Source organism: Anas platyrhynchos, chromosome 21, assembly GCF_047663525.1.
Source record: "Anas platyrhynchos isolate ZD024472 breed Pekin duck chromosome 21, IASCAAS_PekinDuck_T2T, whole genome shotgun sequence".
Taxonomy (NCBI): Eukaryota; Metazoa; Chordata; class Aves; order Anseriformes; family Anatidae; genus Anas; species Anas platyrhynchos.
Window position 1 is genome coordinate 15,329,016 of NC_092607.1, and position 22,105 is coordinate 15,351,120.

General features: G+C 53.8%; 1 protein-coding gene across 2 annotated transcripts; it reads right to left on the minus strand.

Moving 5' to 3' along the window:
• Nucleotides 1–1,959: 1,959 nt before the first annotated feature.
• On the minus strand, nt 1,960–15,752 carry GATA5 (GATA binding protein 5). Of its 2 annotated transcripts, XM_027473281.3 has the most exons (8): nt 15,648–15,752; nt 14,333–14,381; nt 13,003–13,608; nt 10,744–10,910; nt 5,251–5,376; nt 4,275–4,362; nt 3,560–3,684; nt 1,960–2,795 (listed from the first exon to the last, which is right to left on the minus strand). In XM_027473281.3, the coding sequence occupies exons 3-8, from the start codon at nt 13,520–13,522 to the stop codon at nt 2,640–2,642; spliced, it is 1,182 nt and encodes a 393-aa protein (XP_027329082.2). In that variant the 5' UTR covers nt 13,523–13,608; nt 14,333–14,381; nt 15,648–15,752; the 3' UTR covers nt 1,960–2,639. The 2 variants fall into 2 exon arrangements, with proteins under 2 accessions (XP_027329082.2, XP_027329081.2); XM_027473280.3 differs by lacking the exon at nt 15,648–15,752 and having other exon boundaries at nt 14,333–14,471.
• Nucleotides 15,753–22,105: the final 6,353 nt, after the last annotated feature.

Consider the following 22,105-nt stretch of genomic DNA (forward strand, 5'->3'; position numbering starts at 1 on the left):
AAATACAAAGCCAGCCTCGTGGACGATGCCGTCCAGTGAGTGCAGGGAGCGAGCAGGAAGGAAAAATTACACACATCCCGATTGTTTCACTTCTTGTCGCTCTGCCTCGTTTTGTCAGCCACCAGGCCCCGGCGTATCCCGACGGCCAGCCAACAGTTACCAACAGGCAATAAATAAAACTGCTGGAGCCACTGGTGTCAACATCTTGGCATTGTTTGGGTCTTCTTGTTTGCCTTTAAAATAACTCTCCCCTTCGGGGTCATGCAGACGAGAAAGCGAGGACCCCTTGCCATCGTCCGCAGAAATCATCTCGTCATGGCTTTGTGCTGCCTTTTTGTGACGGCAAATATGGGATTTGGGAAGGTGCCCGGGAATGCTGATCACGATGCACTGTGGGCTCTCGCTCCCTCCATCCCATGCCCTGACACATCAAGCTGGACACCCACTGTTCCCTGATGCTCGGGGCACAGCACCCATTTCCCTGACTCCCAGGGGCACTCTTAGGGTCAGATTTGGGGTGAGTGTCACCCTGCTCACCCTGCAGAGACTCAGCTCTGCAGTGCAAAGCCCAAGGGCTGTGTTTGGGATGAACAAAGCAAGTTCCTGCCACAGAAGTGGGGAGGTGATGGTGAGCCCCTGTCCTTGGTGAGAGCAAAACGCTGCCGGGAGCTGGGGGAAGCTGGGGAGCTGGGAGAAAGCTGCTGGCTTGCTCACTGCAGGGCTACACGTGGCTGTGCTGTGGGTATTGGCAGCTCAAGGAGTGGAAAAACAAACGGTGGAGATGCAGAGCAGCACCGAGAACCCACTGTGCAAACACAGAGTGCCACTGCCAAGCCTGCCACTGCAGGCAGTGGGTCTGGGTGCTCCTCCATGACATTTCCAGGCTTGGTGTGATGTAAGCCACTAATGAGGCTCTGGAAACACAAGAAAACCCCTCGAAGGTAGCTTTCATCCATGGGCTTTGCTGAAAGGATGGGTTGAACCCCTTGTGCCCACTAAGAGTCACAGCGTGGCTGCAGAGGTCACACCAAGCTCCAGCAGTTTCAGAGGGGACCGATCCTGCCCGGTGCCTGGAGCATCTGCTCTCCCCCAGAGAGGGCTGTGTGGTGGCAAGCACCATCCTCCATCTCGGATGAGTTGTGACCTGATGCCAGATTTCACTCTCCCCGATCGTCTTTAGCTGTTTATAATAAAAATCAAGCGATCCATCTCTTCTGACAAGAGGAAGAGTTGCTCCAGGAAGCCCTGGACAGGTCAACTTCTATATTAAGGAACTATTACTTGACGGCTTCCTGGCCATAAATAGCTGTCCAGCCAGGCTGGGGTTTTTATTTAGAAATAACAAATAAAGCAGGCCTCAGACGTAACTCCATGACCTCACTCCCCCTTCATTTCCCACCCATCTCCCCTGCTTGCTGCCGTCCTCTCCTCACCCCGGGCTGCTCAGGGCCCCCAGCAGAGCGTTTCTCCCATCGCCAACCTCCCCGGGGCAGCTGCGAGCCCCCTGTCCTCCCACCACCCCACGTAAAGCCAACCCCAAAACCCTCACTGAGCCCTCGGCAGCACTGATGTGATCCCAGCAATAAATGCTCAGAAAGAGGGGGTTTGGGGAAGGTGAGAAGACCCCCGTGTGCACAGCACCGCTGCAGGCACAAACTGGTGCCAGCCTTTGGAAGCATGGACGTGGGTTGTCATCTGCTGCAGCTCAGCTCCAAGAAATTAATTCCTGCTAGGCTTTCCTTAAAAAAGTGGAAAAAGAATCTCTGACCTGCACAGATGAAATGGAAATCTTTCATTTAAAACATGCCCGAAACCATTTGCAAACAGAAAGTACATCCAACACAGCGTTTATTTTTCAGTTCCTCGAGCCTTTCTCGTAACTTTTGGAAGGCCGATTCCTATTTTGTAATGTTTGGAGTTGGCAATATTGAAACCAATCAGGAAATACAAAAGAAAAACAACATTTCAGCATTCTTTTATTACTGGGAGGTTTTGACCATTTTTGTCATGTGGTTTGCCTAAAATAATAATAAAAAAAATCCTTCTTTGGAACCGGGACGGGAAGAGCGGCATGTTTATTTCATGTATGACTCATCAGCTCGGTGTTGATACACTAAATGCTTCAGAAGCTAACACTCTATAGAGATGATCATTTTTAATATAAAACAGTAAATGTTCAAAACAACCATTGCTTTTTTTTTCTTTTTTTTTTTTTTTTTTTTTTCTTCTCCCCATTGTGGCCAATAAAACAGAAGGGAGGCCACGCAGTTTACATTTTAATAAAATTAAGTTATTTGGTGCCACGTTATTACAGTCTTTATTGGAAAGTGGAATAAATTGCACACAGAGGAGTCATAGGAGGGAGAAATCACTGCGAATAAACATAGATTCTGGGATGCATTTATTTGCTGGTTGCATCTCAAAGGAGGAAGGCTTTCCTGGGGAACACGGAGGCGGCCTCGAGGAGGCTGCTCAGGGTCACTTCGGCCAAGGAAGAGCTCTCTGGGTGCCTCATCCAGCTGTCCTTTTCCACCCATGTCCTCTGAGAGAAGCCTGTCCTGTGGCGGCTGGGGCAGCCGGTGTCCTCCCAGTGGGGCGAGCCACACGCACGGTGCCCAGGCTGGTGGCCCCAAGGGGGTTTAGGCGAGCGCCAGGGCACACCAGGAGTCCTGCCGCAGCGGCACGCTCAGCCCCGGCTGCGGGGCCATGCTGCTGGGGGAGAAGGGGTAGTCCTCGGGCTCGAATTTGAACTCGCTGTGGCCGCCGGCCAAAGCTTCGTCCGACTGGCTCTGCGCCTGCCCCGGGAGGGAAGGAAGAAGCCATTAGAAAGCCTGTTATGAGCTAAGGGTAGTTCTCCTGCTTATCCTAACACAGTGGTAGGATGGTGACAGGTCATGGACACAGTGCATTATCCCTGAGGCTCATCCCGTGTGTCGGAGGCTGGCCAGGAGCAGTGCTCTGTCCCCAGCCCAGTGAGCAGCAGGCCAAGAGAAGGCATCCCAGGGCCAGCCCGTTATTTATTGACTGAAAACGTCCAGCTCAGACATCTCTAAGTGCATGTCTATTTTTTAAGAGCGCAGCACAAATCAGATTTACCCGTTTCAGCCAAAAAATCTCTCCTGTGGCACAGTGCCTGGTGCTCAGGCTCTGGGGCTGAGCTCCCCCTGCACACATGTCCAGCTTGAGGGGGCTTAAACCCCGCACGGGGATAACACGGGGGGAAAAATGTCCACCTGCGGGATGACTTAGAGCCATTTTTTCCCGAACAAAGTTGAAATACCACCCTGCACAGCAAATCTTCATGGCAGAAGTGTGAGCTTGCCCTCAGCCTCTAAGCAATCAGGGCTATAAAGCACAGATAATATATGGCCAGGCAGTCTTTTTTTTAGGAACTACAGAGGTTTCCACCCAGGGCTGATCCCACTGACTCCATAGGGTTGCAGATCACTGGGCAGCCCCTCAGTGCAACTAGGAAGCCACTCAGCCTCGTCAAGGTCCTCAGCAATTACGGAGGCAGGTGGAGCACCCACTCCAGCAGGTGACAGCCCTAGTGACTTACCTGGGACACTGCCACGATGGCTTGTCCGGGATACTGCGAGGTCGTGCTGGGCTCGGACTTTAAAGTGACCGTGCTGTCTGAGTTCGTAATGGAAGAAGGGGAGTTCGTGGCCGAGGTTGTAGATCCTGCAGGACAACGAGCACAGGGCAATGAAGAAAATACAAGAGGCACAAATCTGCCCCTAAGGGGATCTATTTTGTAATGTCTAGCACCATATCACATGGCACAGCTCTGCTACTCTCCTTCTCCACCTTGTCTCCACCAGGGTAAGGCTTCTTTTGGCTGCCACGATGCTGATGGAGGAGGAGATCCCATTCCCATCCTGGCCGTGCGGGTCCTTGCACAGGCCAGAGGGGCAGATGCTGAACGTGTCATGAGCCCTCCCCCTAACTCTTAACCACACCACTCCCAGCCCCTATTTTTTCTCATTGCCCACTGTAGCTCAGACCTGCTGGAACCCAGGTGATGCAGGGCTGGAACCGGGTGCCCACAGCACATGGGATCCCTATGGGGATGTGACACCAATGAGGTTTCTCACCCCACATCCTTCTCTCACTTGAGGGCTGTGCTTAAACAAAGGCCCTATAGCTACAGCAGTCATCAGGGAAAAAAAATCCCAATATGATTTTATCCTAATCACAGTTTCTTGCAGAATGAACACTGGTGAGATGAACTGTGCCCCAAGCCCCCGGGACAGATGGTCGCAGCACTATACCTGTCGAGGTTTTGCCTTTGGTAATGTTTTTAGGCTTCCTTTTCCTTGTCTGGATGCTTTCCTTTTTCATGGCCAGAGGTCGTGGTACCTTGACATTCATAAGGTTTGGAATCATTAATATTGTATTTTACTCATCTCCTTCCCACACACGTGTTGCCTTCCTATTTCCATGCTATACTTCATGCAGAGCACCTAAAGTCCTTGTCCTTCACTGAATGCTATTTTTCTCTGCGACAGGCCTTGGCTGGAAGATGTATAAGGCTAACAGCTAAGGCTTTCCCACAAATTTTGTTTTTTCCTTTATTTCCTATTTTCCTTTTCCTGATTTATTGGTGACCTTTATGACAGGGCCCTACTAAATTGCTCCGACAGCTGGGGCCTACGGGACTCGGGGGGAGCAGTCATGGGACAGAGAGACTCAAACCCTTATGGCAGAAGCTTGAAGAGGCCTGCATGGAGGGGTGAAGCCTCCTCTTGGATCATGGGCATGTTACCAACATTTCCCATCCATCATGGCTGAATGTTATCAGCCAACCTCCTGGCAGACTCTTTAGCATCTTCCACACATCACTTAAGTACCCAACCTAGCAGAGAAACGCCCCTTGTCTCCTGTCTGCTTTTGGGGAGCTTCAGTCCCCAGCTACTGGAGTCTGGCATGGTTTCTTTTTTCTTTCTTTCTTTACTCTTTTTTTTTTTTTTTTTTTTTTTTTTTCTGGTAACTCTTGGCAAACGAGCTGATTAAGAGCCACACAATGCCAGAAGTCTCTTCTACAGGTACCTCCCAAAAGTGTTCCACTTCCCCCTTAACCTTATTTTGGGTAACTGCAGTAGAATGAGCTTGTCCAAGGGAACAGCACTGGTTTTTGGCTCTTCTGGGTCTGCTCTAGAGGCTGTCCCCTCCAACCCCAGTGTCCCAGCCCTGCCAGGGGGATCCCAGCACCCGATGTGTCCCTCATGCCATGCACGTGCTCCTCACCCCGTGAAGCTTCATGTACAACCCGCAGGCGTTGCAGACGGGCTCCCCTTCGGCGTTCCTTCTCCAGAGGGTGGTGTTGGTTGTGTGGCAGTTAGTGCAACATAGCCCAGCACGTCTGGATGAAGACTTAAAGGCAAGCAAACAGACATGTGAGTGCACACATGGAAATGTCAAACTGGGAAGTTTCCTTTCCTACAAAAATAAAATCCCCATTTACAATGCTTTCCTGGAAAACGTGAAGCGTGAAAGATAGCCAAATTCAGAAAGAAATTACATTCAAATGTGAACACTCTAATTTGCAAGAGCTTTATTTATTGAGCTCGATAAACCTGGCAAATGTCCTCCCGATCCTTTTCACAAACTCCCAGTAAGTGTGCTGGAACTGATCAAAACTGGGAGCACAGAGCACTTCTGTCCAGGAGACCCGCTCAGGGAAAAAGAAAATACCTGCCAGGCCTTCAGCACTCCAATGGCTGCTGCAGAAAGCTGCTGTTGCTTTAACTGAACTTTATTTCTGTTCTTCTGCACTCAAAGCTACCACTAAAGTTAGCAATGTCCCGATTAATCTCTGCTTTAAGACACTGGAATTAATTGGCTGAGCTGAGCAGAACCAAGCTGAACTGGCCCGTGATGGGATGAGGAGGGTTTTTCCCTGCACGTCTCCCAGATAATCTGATCCCTTACTGGCTGCAGGAACACTGTGCAAACATTAACTAATGACATACTTTGTGAGTGCAGTGATTGCTGGCTCCGAAACGTTCGCATTTCCAAAGGAAGAAGGGAAATATTCTGGCAGAAGCTGCAAGCTAATTTCTGACAACTGTACTCTAAGCCACTGGAAAATTCACAAGTCTCCTTGTCAGCTTAATAGCATTTCATTTCAATGTCTCTAAACTCTTCACATTTGAACTATTTTAATAAGAGGCTTCAAGACGCACAAAGATACCAGCGACGTAAGTAATATCGCAGACCCTGCACATTCAGGTATTTGAATACATTCTTCAGCACTGAGAAAAATCACGTTGGTTCTTCTCAAAGACAGATGATAGGTGATGCAGGCAATAACGAACTCCCTGTTTGTTTATTTTTCCATTACCGCTTGATATCATAACTAATCAATATGATGAATGAAGTGGGGTGCGTCGGGATAAAAATGAAATGTTTTTACAAGGTTAGCAGTCAGAGATCAGCTTTGAGTTTCAAGAGACACGAGTGACGTGCCCAAGCTTTGATTCACTGATTGCAAAGAGGTCTCAGCAACTATTCACAAATAATGATACTGCTTGGAAAATGATTTGCTTTTCAAGAAATAACCAAAAATAATAATATGCTGAGCTGTGAGTGGACAAGCTTGGCACAGAGGAGGTTTTTACAGCAATTCTTGTCCGTAACATGGGACACGGTGTCACAGCAAGATCCTGGACCAATTACAGAGCTTTCTCAAAACCTTTCAGCTACCATGGCTGGGTCATTCATCCCTGCAACCAGGAGGGACCTCAGCCCCAGGGGTGCCACAGGTGTGAGGGGGAATTTGGAGGCACTCAGCCCTGCGGTATCAGAGCCCGGCAGGGGCTGGTGAGATCTGTCAGCACCTGCGGATGGAGGAAGGCCAATGCAAAGCGCTTTGGAAAGCCCCAAAATTTCTGGGCAGCCCCGGGGAGGAAGGGACGTGCTGTCCTGATGTCACACAACGTTGTGCTGTCCACTGGGGCATCAGTGCCTACATCCATCTGCATCTTCTGTACAGTGCTTTGTGGGCTGCCTCCTCCCTGCAGAGCCCGGCACGGCAGAGGCCATCCTCCTTGGGCAGACATCACAATTTAAAACCCAGAAACCCAGTGAGAACCTGGCCCTACACCACAACTTGCCAGTCTGGCAAGAAAGAGACAGTCAAGGCTACTTTTGCTCACTGAAGGACGAAGGTACAATATGTTATTGCTGGTTTCCCAGCAGTTCCCTTAAAAGAAAGCGCATTGCTGTCTGCCTCCACCCCTCTGCCTTTGTACCACTCTGACCTTGTCTAGGAAGTTGTTGACTTCAACATTGTGCTCCAGTGTTTATTTATACAAATGCACCGTACACTCAAACAAAAACTCCTCACGGACCGGGCTTGACAGCCAAGTGCTGCCGATAAGCTCGAGGAATCAGGAGCCGGTGCCTATCGCATCAACCCCGTGTGGGTGCTGCTTGGGCAGCCTGAAAACTTTGGGGCCAGCAGGGCAGGTCCCTCCAAGGGGGAGGCCCAAAGCCATAATGGATTTTTCTTTGTCTGCTCTTCAGGAGTAGAGGACAAACCACGGGGTTTCACAGGGGAAAAGAAGCCCCTGAACCTCCAGAGGGTTTAATTGAAGATTGTCTGTCCCCCTTGCCAGTAGGACAGAGGGGAGCTGATGTCGGTAGGAAAGAGGCTGCAGCAAAATGTGCTGAGATTCCCCTGCTCAGCTCCTGGAAGCAGGCAGCTCCGAGGCTCAGAGCCACAAGCAGCAGCAGTGTCTGAGATATGGCCTTGCTGTTGTGGCTCTGGGCACCTCGGAGGAGAAGTGAACCACAGGAAATGATGGCCAGGAGAAAGCCAAAGCACAAACCATGAACACTGCACGGCTCTGGGATCCCAGCAGATTGCACCAGGGCTGTGATCAGTCCCATGTCCACCTTCCCCAAAAGCATCACCAAATCCATGTATTGCAAACTATAAAAAAGGACAGCCTGGAAAAACAAACAAACAAACAAAACCAAATACCACAAAACAAAACAAAGACACAAAAACTGAAAATTTAACTTCCAGAATAATTCTCCACCTCAGGATGATGGGAGCTGCTGAGCACAGGACGGCTGCTGCATCTGCCCCCCCTGCTGCACCACGAGCTGCAGCTCTGCTCCTAACATTGGGGGAATTTCATGCACAAGAGTGGAGCCATCCAGCCCCAGGGGCTGCTCTGGGATGGTAAAAGTGATCCAGCTTTTAGGACTGGATTTAAGGTATCTTGTGAAACGTGCTGAGGAACTTTAGCTAGAAAAGAAGCTAAAATAAAGCGCTGCTCTTATCCTCCTCTAAGGGAAATCCTTTCTGCTGAAAGCCACAGTGCTTTGCGTCCAGCGGCAGGCTGTAGCAAAACAGCTGTCCCTGCTGCCTAGAGGATGCTGCCCTTATCACAAACAAACAAAAAAAAAAGAAAAAATGAACTGGAAACAGCACTGCTGCTGCTGGCCCTCTCCCATGCACAAGCAGGCTGAGTGCTACCAAGCCACAGGACGTCATCCCCGCGGGGTCGCGTGTGCCACGTTGCATTTGCCAGGGCTTTCAGCGGGACTTGCTTTGTGAACACAGAAGTCAGAACAGCCGCGGCGCAGCGCCTGCCTACAGAACAAAGGTCATAACGTAAAGGCCGAAAGGCACCATTTTTCCTCTCTGTGCCTCTATTTCATGGCGTTGTGAAACAGCCTGGCTCATTGTTCCTGCACCGTGAGCTCCCGCCCTGCCCACGCGGGTGGGGTTACGCGGGGATGGTGCTCCAAACCATTCCCGGCAGTGGAAATGATTTGGGGTTGGGGAAACATCCCAAGGACAGGTAGATCTCCGGGTGGTGGGTTTGTAGAAAATGCCTGGCACCCTCTTATCCATCAGCAGTGGGCCCTCCTTCCTCTGATGGAGCACAACTTGTTGCAAAACGGCATTTCAAAACCTTGGAAAAATCCGAGATTTTGAAATGTTTCATTTCAAAGTCAGGGCGGAAAGTCAAAAATGCAGCCCCTTCTCTTTTCTATAAAACAAAATCCCATCAGGTATTTCACTGAAACACTGAAATGTTTCCCCTGGATAAGGATATCAGCCATTTCACGTGGGCCTTATCATTGTATTGATAGCCAAAATAATAACACAGTTGGAAATGCTTTGATATTTGTTTCACGGGGACAAGCCAGCAGTCCTAATTCAGTGAACCAGCATTCTCCACCAAAAAAACACAGCTGAAATGTTTACTAAAAAAATGCCTCATGGCTGCTACATATGGGGCTGTGCCAGCAGTGACAGAGGAGCAGGCAGGGGGCTCAGGGACCCCAAATACTGCCGTGTGCTGTGGGGCAGGTACCCAGCCCTGTGGGGAGGTGCCGGCACCGCTCCAGCCGCAGCCTCGCCACCGTCGCAGCAGGCATGCAAAGGGGCCGGCTCTCTTCCCATGCACTGAAATAAAATACCAGGTAACAGCAAGCCCTGTCCCAGAGCCTTGGGGAAAAGCTGCTCTAAAGAGTCCAGGAAATTCAGGCAGAGCCGCATTTTGATGCCAGTCTCCGAAATGCAGAGTTTGATTTAAGCTTTTGCACCAGTTTTTCAATACACAGCTCATATTTGCGTCAACAAAATCAGCAGCATAACTCTGAGATCTGCAGCTCAGGAGAGATTTGGGGGTGCAGATTTAATATAATTACATTAAAAGAGACCAGGAATGTTTTGGTGAGACGCACAAATCCTGTAAGATAATGCAAAATATTTCTCAGAAACACATCGGTTTTGGTGACATTGCTACAGCATGGAACAAAACAGTGTGATTTTCTGTGGAGCTACTGCTCATTTCATTTTGCAAATAGAGCCAAATTTCCAGGATCACAATCAGAACAAATCGTTTATTCAATCCCAAATTTGTTTCTTATGATTTTTTTTAACACTGAAACTTGCCACTGTTGGGTTACTGCTAACAATTTGTTTTGCGACACACGAAATAACTGCAGGAATACACCCAGAGTGAAAGCAAAAGGAACTCCCAGCTGTTCCCCAGCACGGCTCAGACAAACATCCTGTTTGTAATGACTGCTTCTGATGACAGACTCGGAAACCAAAACTGTTACCACCAAATTTAAACATCCCAAAGCGATCATACAAAAAAAGGAGGCGCCTGTCCTCTCTCACGATGGGATCCCAATTAGAGGAAGCCCAATACCACGATGTGGGGGGAATTACTGCTTTAACCTGCAGAGAAACTGGGAACTACCAAACCCCAAATCCTCCCTTAGGAGCGCAGGGCTCCAGGCATCTGTGCCCCATCCTGCTCCCCTCGCAGACCTGCCTCCTCCTCAGCTACCCTGCCTAGATCCTGCGTGGCTGCATGGACATAACAATTATTGTCATAGAAAGAAAGCAAAGTGCCCATGGTAGGAACAGGGCTGGGAGAAGCTCGCAGAGCACCCCACATCCCCAAATAGCAGGCAGGGATGTCTGGCCCTGCTTGGATACAGCACAGCCTGGGACCCCTCCAGTCCCTGCTCCCCATCTCCGTGCTGGCCACCGGCTGTGCCAGAGCAGCATTTCCCGCAGCTTCACTCATCTCCACGCTCTGACCCGTAACAAAGGCCTCTGGCTGGCACTGACAGCATTTAACCCAGGGGAGGACTGAGGCTCAAACAGGCCCTGACACAGAGATCCCGACAGCGTGGGCATCAGCCCCCCGGATCCTGCCCTCCATCCACCCCCGGGTACAGCAGGGGATGTGTCCCTCTTACCAGCCTCTTCTGCGGCTTGAGCGGCCGGTTGATGCCGTTCATTTTGTGGTAGAGCCCGCAGGCGTTGCACAGGTAGTGCCCGGTGCCATCCTTCCTCCAGAGCGGCGTGGACATGGCCCCGCAGTTCACGCACTCCCGGCCGTCCCCGGGGAACTCCTCCAGATACTCTGGAAGAGAGACCCAAGGCACACGGGTCAGGAGCTGTGCCCACCACACCGTGCCACCCGCAGCGTGGAGAGCTTGCAGGAAGGTGTCCCCGATCCTCTGTGCCCCACTGCTCCTCTGCAAGGGACAATCCCTGCCTGCCGGGAGCTTGCCTTCACCTTGCAGAACATGGAAGAAATCCTTTATTCCCCCACACACCCTCAGCTCTCAATATTTGCTCAAAGGCAGCACATTCCCCCATCCCCACCCCAAAACCCCTGAGCAGAACTGAGCTGTCCGGGGGATGGAAAGGGGCAGGGAGCCCATCCGCGGCATTATCCCCGCGCAGGGCACAGCCTGGGAGGTAAAACTATTTTTAATGAACACTACAGGGATGATAAAGCGGGGAGGGAGGACAAAAAGGGGGGCTTTTTCCTATCTCTAACGAGGCGCGGTGGTCCCCGGCCGGTGGCGGGGCGCCCAGGGCTCCATCCGCGCTGCAACCCCGGCTCGTACCAGGCTCCGCGCAGCGCGCAGGAGCACCGGGCAGCCTCCCCCGACCCCAAACCCGCTGTAGCCAGGCTCCTCCGGACTTTTCTTCCCCTCTCCGAGGAAATCTCGGAGCCGCCCGGCCCCAGCACGCTGCCCGGGGGCCCCCGGCCCGAGCGCCGCTGCGCTGCGAACGGGCAGCCCGGGGCGCAACCGAAAGCCTCAGGTCGGGCTCTTTCCTCCTGCCGCTTTTCTTTCTGTCTTTGAAATAACTTCCTTCGTCCCGAAAGTTATTTTCTTTCTAAAAAAAAAAAAACCGCAAATACGCTCTTTTTTTTTTTTTTTTTTTTTTTTCTTTTTCATCTGCGATCGTATTAAAAATGATCCACCGGGAGAAGAAAAAAAAAAAAAGGCAAAACAAAAACATGAAAAATAAATTGAAAAAATATATATGTGTAAGAAGTAAAAAAGAAAAAGGTCGCAATAATTCATTAAATGAAAAAGAAAATAGTTTACGCCACTTAAGAGCGGTTTACACTATTCAAGAGCAAAAATAAACGGCAGAGAGGACGGCGGTCTCTATTCCAGGTCCCAAACTAGTAAATTCAAAGCGTAGAAGATTTTTCCGCGCCACCACCTTCCTCGGCAGGACCGAGGCGATCCGTCCCGGCACAACACAACGGATTTTCCGAGACAAAGAGAAAATCTGGGAAACCAACCGCTCCCGAGCATCCCCGGCGTGGGAGGAAAAGCCGAGCCGGGGAGGCAGCCCGGCGGGGAGGGGGCTGTCTCCCCGCTTTACTTTGTTCTTGGGGTAAAGATAAGATAATTCGGTTCACCGCAGTAAAGATGATAACGCGGCTGAGATCTTGAAGTGGCTTTTAAAGGGCTTTGCGAAGCACCGCCGGAGGAGGCTGGGGAAATATCCCCGGGGCTGTAAACCGCGCACACGGAGGGTCCTTTTACATCAAGACCCGAAAACTTTGTTTGCTCGGCTCTGGGTTTAAAAGAGCTCTCCGGTATGGGCGCAAACGAATTGTGGTGGGGTTTATTGTTCAACGCCTGGCTGCCTTTCCCTGCCTCCCCAAAGGCCGCGGAGCGGTGCAGCTGCGGACCTGTTTGGGCGAAGGCGAATTAGGAGACCGAGAGTCTGTTCGAGTATAAACTCATTTACCACAATAAATTACTTAAAAGGGAGGGAGCTATAAATCTGCCCCGCTAATTTAAACACAAGGGTAAGTATTGAAGCCCAGGCACAAAGTCGATATTGTGGGAAGGAGATATCGCGGGGGGGGGGGGATGGGGGGGTGGTAAGGGGGTGTCGAGCGGCCTCTGCTCCTCCGTCCTCGGGGGGAATTGCTCTCCTTTGAAACGTGCTCTTTGCCCTCCTTGTAACACAAGCACACACACACACAAACAAAACACCTCCGTCTGGGGGCAACCAGCCGCGCACCCCATGCCCGGACCAGCTTTCCATCCAGCTAAAACCTCTCCTTCTTTTTCCCGTCGGGGCAGCTCACCCCGGAACTGGGGGATGCTCCAAGGACCGGGGTGGGGGCGCACGGAGCCCTTCCTCACCGGGAAGGGGACGCCCGGAGGCGACGGTGAAGGGCGACGGCGACCTACCGAAGGTGGACCTGCGGCCGGGCAAAGCCGCCTGCCTCGTCTGCAGGCTGTGCAGCACGCTGCTCTCAAAGTGTCCGGCCGTCCAGGAAGGAGGAATGTCGGGGGTCACGTAGGCGGGGTAGGGGCTGGAGTAGGACCCGTTGACGGAGCGCACCAAGGCGTTGCCGTACTGCTCCCGGCCCCCGCCGGCCAGCAGCAGGGGCCCCTGGTAGGCGCCGTCGCGGCCCGGGGGGCTGCTGCCCGGGGGGCTGTGGGGGTAGGAAAAACCCGACGGCGGGTGGGGGCTGCCGGCGTTGAAGGAAGGGGCTTCGCCGCTGCTCTGCGCCCAGCCCGGGGGGTTGCCGAGGTGGCTCTGGTGCGGCTCGCAGCCTTGCAGGTAGGGCAGCGTCTGCAGCACGGAGGGCACCCGGGTGGTGGGCACGTAGACGGGCGAGCCGGCCGACGAGTGCAGGAAATTGCTGGAGTCGTGGGAATAAGCCGGCTGGCCATGGCTGGGGGCGAGGGCCAGCCCCTGATACATGGTCCGTCCTCGGCGGCGGCGGCGGCTGCTGCTCAGGGCCCGGCCGGCTGCGCCCCGACGGTGCCGAGGGGCTCACTCACAAGCACCTGGAGGGAGAGCCCAGAGCCGCGGCTCAGCGAGGCCAGAGCCCCGGTCCCATACCCATCCACATCCCCGACCCCATCCCCGACCCTATCCCTTCCCCTGACCCCATTCCCGGCCTGGCGGCCGTGGGGCTGGGACTCCTGGAGCCTCCAGCCCAGCAGTGAAAGCACCACTCTCCTGCCTCAAGCTGGGGAGAGGGAGATGTGTTTTTTTACTATTATTTATTTTATTTTATTTTTATTTTTCCCCCTTAAATTTCCCTCTGCTCCCCTCCATCACGCGGGGGAACCCGCGGCTCCAGGCTGAGAGCAGCGGCTGAGCCCCGGCATGAACCGGCCTCTGCTCCCCGGCCCACCCGGCCCCGGCATTTCCAAGGGTCCTTAAAAAAATAAAAAATAAAAACTTTTTTTTCCCTTTTTTTCTTTTCTTTTTTTTTTTTTTTAATCTTTTTTTTTCTTTTTTTTTTTTTTTCTCTTCCCGTCTTTTTCCGAGCTCCGGGCCTGGAGCGAGCCCCGGGCCCTGGCGGATGAGGAGCTGCGGGCCGTGTTGCAGCGCCGGTGTCCCGTCCCCCCCCCCCGCTGCTTTTTGGTTGAAAAGCGAAAGAAAGCGACCGAAACAAGTCCTCCGCGACGCACGGAGCCGGGAGACCTCGGGTCCCAAAAAGAGCATCCCACCCCCGTAACCCCCCCCCACTCCCCGGGCAGCTCCTCCGGAACAGGTACTCACATTGCAGCGGGCCGGGAGCGGAGCCGGGCATGGCCGGGTGGGCATGAAGCTGCGCTCAGACCATCCAGAGCAATCCCAGGAAAATAATAAAATAATAATAATAACAATAAAAAGAATAATAATAATAAAAAAAAAACTTTCCGGGGGTGGGGAGAAAAAACACAACCGCGGCCTCTCAGCAGAAAGGGGCCGGTGCTATCCCCCCCCCTACTCGGTCGGTCGGTCGGTCCGTCCCTCTCTGTCCGTCCGTCCGTCCCCCCGTGGGTGCGTCCCCGGCTGCGCCCGGCGGGGAAGTGGCGGCCGGGGGGCGGCGGTGGCGGCTCTTTACGGCGGGGCCCGGGCCCCACGTGACGGCCGGCGGGGTAACCCCGGTCCCGGCAGGGGTTGGGCTCCTCCCGCCGGGGGGGTGGGGGGGGGAAAGGGTAAAGCCCGGAGGCTCCGCTCCCGCTGGGGGGGGGACACACACGGGATGAGCAGCCCGGCAGCGCGACCCCCGCACGGTGCGTCCCGGGACCCCCCCCGGGTTGATCCCTCAGGAAGGATGGAGGGGACCGCCCGCTCCCCGCCCCCGGTGGGGGAGGCTCCCGGCTTTGCCCCCCCCCACTCTCCAGGTGTTTTTTGGGGGCTCTTCGAGGAGGGGGTGCAGTGTGTGTGTCCCCCCCGCCTCGTCCGACCCCGGTTTCCCGCAGGAACCGGCCGCCGGTGGAGGCTGGGGAGGGCTCGGCACGCTTTCCGATATGGGGTTTCGGGTAGCAGAGGACGTGGCGAGGGGGTTTTGTGCCCCCAGCGAGCTCTCCCTCTCTCCTTGGCACCAAAACCCCATAATACCGGAGAGGGGAGGGGGTCTCTCTCTTCCCCCCTCCGCTCCCGTGCCCTGCCGAGGCTGGGGCGATGCTCGCAGCCTCCCGGCGGTGCAGAGCCGCCCTGAGCCCTATGAGCAGCTATCCGGTCCCATGAGCGGTTACCCGGCCCCAGGACATTTATCCGGCCCCACACCGTCCCGTTGGGGTCCTGTCAGCCCCGGGCTGCCCCCACGCAGCCGTGCCCCCGCCTGTCCCCGGGGGCTCGGGGCCTCCTCTTCGCTCCGGCCTTGCGACAGGGACCCGCAGAGGGCCGGGAAACGACAAAAAAAAAAAAAAAAAAAGAAAGAAAAAAAAAAGAAAGAAAAAAAAAAAAAAGAAAGAAAGAAAAAAAGAAAGAAAAGAAGAAGAAGAAGAAAAAAAAAAAAAAAACAGCAAAAAAAACACTTTTCCCTAATTTTCCCCGTCGGCGCGACCAGAGGAAGGGGAGGCAGGAGGGGAAAAAAAACACTTACACCCCCGCTGTCCGCATGGCCCGGCAAATTTGGCCGATTTAATTCTGCTCCGGTGCGGTGCCGGTCACCTCCCCCAGAGCAAGGAAACCACTTCAGCCTTATCTGCTCGCCGGCTCTTTGCTCCTCGGAGAAACGGGGAGAAGCCGCGCTCGGTCTCCCCCGGGCTCTCGCTCTGCTCTCGGGCCTCTGCCGCCAGGATCGGGCCCTGCTCGGCCCCGGGAGCGCTCCCGACGCCCGCTTCCAGCCCCGCACCGGCGGCGGGGTCCCGGCGCCCAGCCCCGGCCCCGCTAGGGACCGGCGCTGCGGGAAGGGTGGGAAATTTCGGCTCCAAAATAAACCGGGGCAGGAATGCCAGCTATTTCCCTCGGAATAATGCAGCGCAACTGGCTGGGGATCTGTATTTATTTGCTCGCTGCGTTCAGGAGAAAGCGGCCGTTTGCAGCTCGCGGGGAGTCCCTGCGTCCGCAAACCGAAAAGAGAAGAATTAAAAAAAAATGCACTTGAGAAAAAAAAAAAAATAATAACAGCTCGGGGATGCTGCTGGTCAGCGGCAAGGGCAGAAATGTCTCTGCGGGAATCCAGCCCCAAAGCCGCGGGGGCCGTGGCTGAGCCCCCGCCGGAGTTTCCTTCGTTTCGTTTCGGTTGGGAAAAGCGGGGCGAAGCCGTCGGGCTCGCCCGTGCCGCAGCCGCGCGCCTTGCCGTTTCCAGGCGCTATTTAATTGGAATTTATTCTTAAAAAATAATGAGCATTGAAATAAACGCTCGCCGACCGCCCGTTCCGGTCGCTTGTGGCATTCGAATAAAAGTGGAAACGGTGAAAGACCCGAGGATTTGCCCCGGGAGCGCATTGACGCCGGAGGAGCTTCGCCAAAACCTGCCCGTAGTCGTGTTGCGCGTGCGAGTGCGTTCAGACACAACCGATTTACCCGTTTTTCGACCCAATTTCTCCCCGCAGCGGCGTTAGGTCAGCTCCCGGCGGTGCCGGGCTCTCGCCCCCCGGGCTGCGGCTGCCCGAGGCCGCGATGAGGGGCGCTGGGTTCCTTCGGAGCCCCACCGGCAGCAGGGCTGCGGGCAGGTGCTCCCACCACGGGGCTTTCCAGCACAACCGGAGGCAGCTTTCCGCAGCCTCCCCGCGGAGGCTGTGGCGTTTATAGACCCTGTGTGCGTGTTGCGGGACGAGCAAGGCACCGGGCCGGGCTGCTGCCACCCGTGGGGACACGTTCACGCGTGGGTGCAGCTTGGTACGGGTTTGGGGGTGAACCCGCAGCTGGACACAGAGCCGCTGGGTGCGGGGGTGACACCATGGGGTGAGACTCCCGGCGTGGGGGTCCGCCAGCCGGCTCCTTAAATACATTTCCTTGTGTTTGCGCCTTGGGTGTTTGTAGAAATTTGGGCTGTTCTCGGTGCCCGGGTCCTGCTTTAGGGGGGAGCCTGGGGGTGCTTTAGGTGAACCGCAGCCCTCGCCCGGCCGCCAAGGAGTCACGTCGGGGTGTGGGACGCGGGGAGCCCGGTCTGTGCGGGCACCCCCCGCGGGATGGGGCAGGGTCTCCCTGACTCTCCGTGCTCACTGAGGGTCCCCCCGACGTGCCCAGACCGAGATGAGACCCGGGGTGGGGGGGACTCGACGTGGCCGCGGAGCCGGGTTCACGGCGAGGCTTAGGCGGAGGCAAGAAACCCAAAGAGAAGCACCGGGGCAGGTGCTTCCCGGACTCCTCGGAGAGACCAAACTTCCATCCTCACCTGGAGCAGGGACGAGACGAAAGGCTCCCAGGGGAGCCCGTGGCCACCCGAAGGCACCCGCCGGGAGTTTGCCCCCCGAGCCCCATCCTTTGCCGTTGGGCAGGCTGGCTGGGACCTTGTCCTGCTCTTCCAGACCAATTTTATGCAAGGATGAGAGGCAGGACCTGGGGTAAGGAAGGGATCCGCGGCCCCCGTGCCCGGCGTCCAGGCAGAGCTTTCTGCCGGCTGGCTCCGAGCGGTGCCGGGCGCTGCGCAGCGGGGTCGGTGCGGCTCGGCACGGCACGGCACGGCTCCCGGGGGAGGCCTGACCCCTCCAGGTGAGGCTCCCCCGCCCCGGGACAGACTGCCCGGCGCCCCGGCCCCTCGGCCCTAATCCCGCTCCGGCTGATTTGTGAGCCCTGCGCAGGGGCGGACGCGTGGGAGCGCGCTGCGCGGTCCCGAGGGGGGCCAGGAGCCCCCTCCAGCAACAACAAAACCACGAGACAAAAAGCAAAACCACAAAACAAACAAAGAAACAAACAAACTAAAAAAAAAAACACACACCAAAAAAAAAAAAAAAAAAGAAAAAAAAAAAAAAGAAAGTGCAGAGGGAAGGGCAGAAACGTACCCGGTCCTGCTCACCAGAGGCGAGGCGCACCCTCCTGAGAGGGGAATCCTGGCTTCACGTCCCTCTCTGTCCATCGGGAGGGTGGCAATTAATGAAATTAGCCCCCTCCCCTCTCCCCCCACCTCTCACGGGCCGCAGCATCCTCCCCCGGGGCTCGGAGGCGGCTCACAGCCCTCTGCCCTCGGGCACCTCGCTGCAAAGGGAAACCCATCGAGTATTTGGCTCCTGCGGCCCCGGCGGGAGGCTCCGGGCCGCCTTTTGATTCTGCCCCCGGTTACCAAACGAACAGCCCGGGGGGGGAAGACGAGCTCCCCGGGGGCTGCTTCCCCCGGCCCGGGTGGGCTATGAAAGGGGGGGACGGACGGGAGGGGACCGTCGGGGTTTGGGTCCCTTACTCTGCATCCCCTGGTCCCCATCCGTTGTCCCGATCCCCTACTCCACATCCCAGCCGCCCTCTGTGTCCTCCTCCTGGCCCCTTCCTACCCAGTCTCCAAGGGGCCGGTTGTCCCCTTCTCAGACGGTTTTGGGGACCTTTTGGGGCTGGGTGGATTCATAGGGCAGCACTGCGGAGAGAGGGGCTGAAGGCAGCCAGGGCTGGGGGAGGCCAGCAAGGGGCTGCGGGCAAGGACTGGGCTGCCCCAAGCCCAAGCAGGCAGGGACAGCAGGGTTTTGTGCCTGGAGGAGTGAGGGGATGCCAGAGGGCTCGGGCTCAAAAGGGTTAAACAAACAGCGGGCTCCACCAAAAAATATTTATCTCCTGCTATATGCATGTGGCAGTGGCTCTCAGGAAGGGGGGCTGTGAGGGGGGGGGAAGTATTGCAAATCTTTCGCCTTCTTACTCTGAGATCCTGTTTTGTTCCTTAGCCTGTAAGAATTTCACTGGCACGGAAAATCGGAGGTTCCACAGAGCTGACGTTGCCTGCTGTCCTCTCACAGAGCCATTGTACAGGGATGCTGCAGCCTCAGCCGTTCCTCCAGCTGCTGACAAGTCCACAACAGCTACAAAAATCACCCCGCTTCCTTCAGTATCTACAGGGAACTATATACAGACAATTTGTGCCCCACAAATACGGGTAACTCGGCACAGGCTTTCTAAAAGTGACCTTCCTTTGCATCATTTTTTACCATGAATTGTTAAAAAATCCTTATTTTTTAAAATTCCTTTTTCCTTCCAGGCTGATTTAACAGCAAGTTTTGGAGCAGGCAGGGAGTCCTTTGGCAGATGAGGGCAGGGGCACCGGGCATGGGCTGCACCCGCTGCTGGGAGTGCACCAGGAGAGCCAAAACCACCCCTGCAGATGGGCAGACAGAGCTCTGCAGGTTTATTTGATGCAAGGCACGCCGAGGGCTCCAGCTTTGCCCTGGTCCTGTGGGACAAGGACACCCAGCCCAGGGGCTCAAAACTTTTTTTTTTGGGGGGTGAGGATCCTGAGAAGTCTCCAGGAGTTTTGCTGCGAGCAGGCAGGAGCTGGGAGTGACTCAGGATCCGGCCATGTGCACGGGCTGGGGGACGCCTCTTGTGTCTACAAGTTCCTGTGCGTGTAGGTGCTGGTGGGGCTGAGGCTGGAGGGCACGGCGCGCCACCAGCCACGCTGGCGATCCCAAACCAGATATCATTCAATACATCTGAGAGTGGAAACCTTCTGTACACTGAAAATGGGAACTATTGCTTTGAATAAACCACGGCTCGTGTGTTCTGGGCTGGTGTTGGCAATGCCAGCCTCATGTTGGAGGAGACAACGAGCAAAGCCTCCAGCCCTACACCACCTTCAGAGCCTTGCCAGCCACGCAGGGTTTGCTCCACGCTCCCCACTTCACAGGCAATAAATGGGGAAAGAAAAAAAAAAAAGGGCTATTTTGGTATATTAACCTCCTTGTGGCCAGGTGAAAGGTTAAATTCACATGATTCATTGGCGGCTGAGAGACAGCACTTTGTTGCTAGGATTTTGGGGAATGCGGAGGGCTCCAGCGAAGGAGTCTCGCTAATCTTTAAGGGAGGGAGCCAGGCTCCTGTCTGACGGCTGCAGGCCCAGCAGCTCTGTGTTTCATTTCAGACTGTCACTCTCCTATCTCTCAGCTCACTCCCAGCTCCAGCTTGCTGCCAGATCTTGGGAACTGTTAACTCAGACAAATTTATAGATGGAAAAAGAACAGTTAGCCATTGTTCCTGGCGTGGGGGAGGGAGGAAAGCGAGGAGCTTCAGCGACCAAAGTCATGATGTAACCTGTTTGTTACATGGTTGGGAGAAACATGCAAAGGGGCTTGCTCTTCCTGTGCCATGCAGGGAAAGTGGGACTGTTATGTTACTGGGAAATGTTGGGAAATGGGACGCTGGTGCCCAAATCCCTTGGAGACCTTTTTAGGGAGTTCCCATAAATAAGTGGAATCTCCCAGCTGGACACCTTTGGGATATGAGCTCATTTTTTAAATTCAAGTCCCATGACACTGGGTGGTTTTTCCAAAAGCTTCAGACTCTGGAGCTGTGAGATCTAACATTAATAGCAGCGTTCTCGTAAACAAAGCACCTGGTACGTGGACTGCAGAGAAGAAACGAAAATGGGGAGATCTTAAGGATTAAAAATCAAAACCCCAGATAGCAAGGACAGATTGATTATTCTTTGGGAGTGCCTTGACTTTTAGGAAGCACTGCTGAATTTTGGGAACTTCAGTCTCTGTAGGAGTGGAATCTGTTTTTGTCTACCTGGGAGAAAAGAGGAGAGCAAGAAGTTGCTGTCTGCCTCCGTGCTCTGCCCTGCTTGCCAGCTAAGTACTGCTCCAACCCACCCTCCTGGGGGAAAGACTTTTGTTTTCACCATGAAATTAAAGGTCTGGAAAATAAGAGAGTGTCCACTCACCCTAATATTTGGTTTACAGCTTTTAGACAGTCTCAGGCTCCTGAATATAGGTTTCTTTTAGAGACATCGCTTCCAAAATTGCCCAGAGAACAGAGACGCATCTTCAGGGCCAGTTGCAGAAGCCTCCCTGCTGCAAAGCTGTTCCTGCCTTACTGTCCTCATGGTTTCTGCAGTCCCCTTCTATATCTGGAGATGTTTCTGGTTCTTTGTGCTTGCTTGCTCACAGGGACATGTGGGAAGGGCTTGGAGGACTGTTAGCAGCTCTGTCTGCCTCTTCTACAGACAGCTTCAGGCCAGGAGGAGCCTATGTCTCCGTAGGGTAAGCCACTTGGGCTTTTTATATCCACTCTGACTCCAGGTCCCCAATTTTTAAACCTTTTATATGTGTACAGAGTGGATAGAGGTGAGGAATATTGGATTTTAAAATAAACAATAGCACATTAAGTGCTTAGCAAATCCAGCCACTTGAGAATCTGGCCTCATGGAAGATGGTTTCTTCTTCCAAAGTCTGAGTGGCTGCAGAAGTCTGGTTTTTAATCAGGAGACTGGGCAGATTTTATTCTCAAGGACCAGAAGGCATCATGTTCCCAACATGTGACTCCCCCTCATTTTGCTTATTGGCGTTTTATTTGGCTCTGCAATAACAGGGACAGACTTTCACATTTTCTAAAGTCTCAGCCCAAAGTCAGCTGCAATATTAACATTTATTTTCTACTTAATTGTGGTATCTGCAAGTAGAAGCACTTTTTTTTTTTTTTAATTCTTTTTTTTTTTCCCATTGCAGTTTTGGAATGAAATTATTGACTCAAAACACTGGCGTTGCACAGATGTGTACTTCTAAATACAGGTCAGAATTAATCTCTCGTGGAAGGCTTCCACTGAAGTTAACAAAGGTGCCCTAGGGATGAATTTGGGATGCTATCTGCACTGTAGGCTAATTTTCATTTTGCACCTCTCTCCTCATATATTTTATATGTCTAAAAATAATCTTCCAAGAGGGAGAAATGGCACTGTGACTTCTCGTAAGCAAGGTACTGAAGGGATGTGACAAATGAATTGTGCAGCCTTTCCTATCTAGTAGAACTAAATTTAATGTTCCCTGCACTGCTTTGCTACACTTCATTTTAATACCCCTATGTCCAATAATCTTCCTACCTTTGCTCACTGTGTTCACAGGCTGTGCTCACTGTATTCACAGCTCCTCTGCCACACCTGAACTGCCTTGGCTATGGCCAGCAAACCTTCTTCTCCACTTC

Excerpts from the sequence above, each read along its gene's own strand:
- GATA5 (XM_027473281.3), bottom strand. The coding sequence starts at position 13,522 with ATGTATCAGGGGCTGGCCCTCGCCCCCAGCCATGGCCAGCCGGCTTAT. Across the intron at positions 4,363-5,250 it reads TGTACATGAAGCTTCACGGG|GTACCACGACCTCTGGCCAT; the intron begins GTGAGGAGCACG and ends ATGAATGTCAAG. Across the intron at positions 3,685-4,274 it reads CAAAGGCAAAACCTCGACAG|GATCTACAACCTCGGCCACG; the intron begins GTATAGTGCTGC and ends GTTGTCCTGCAG.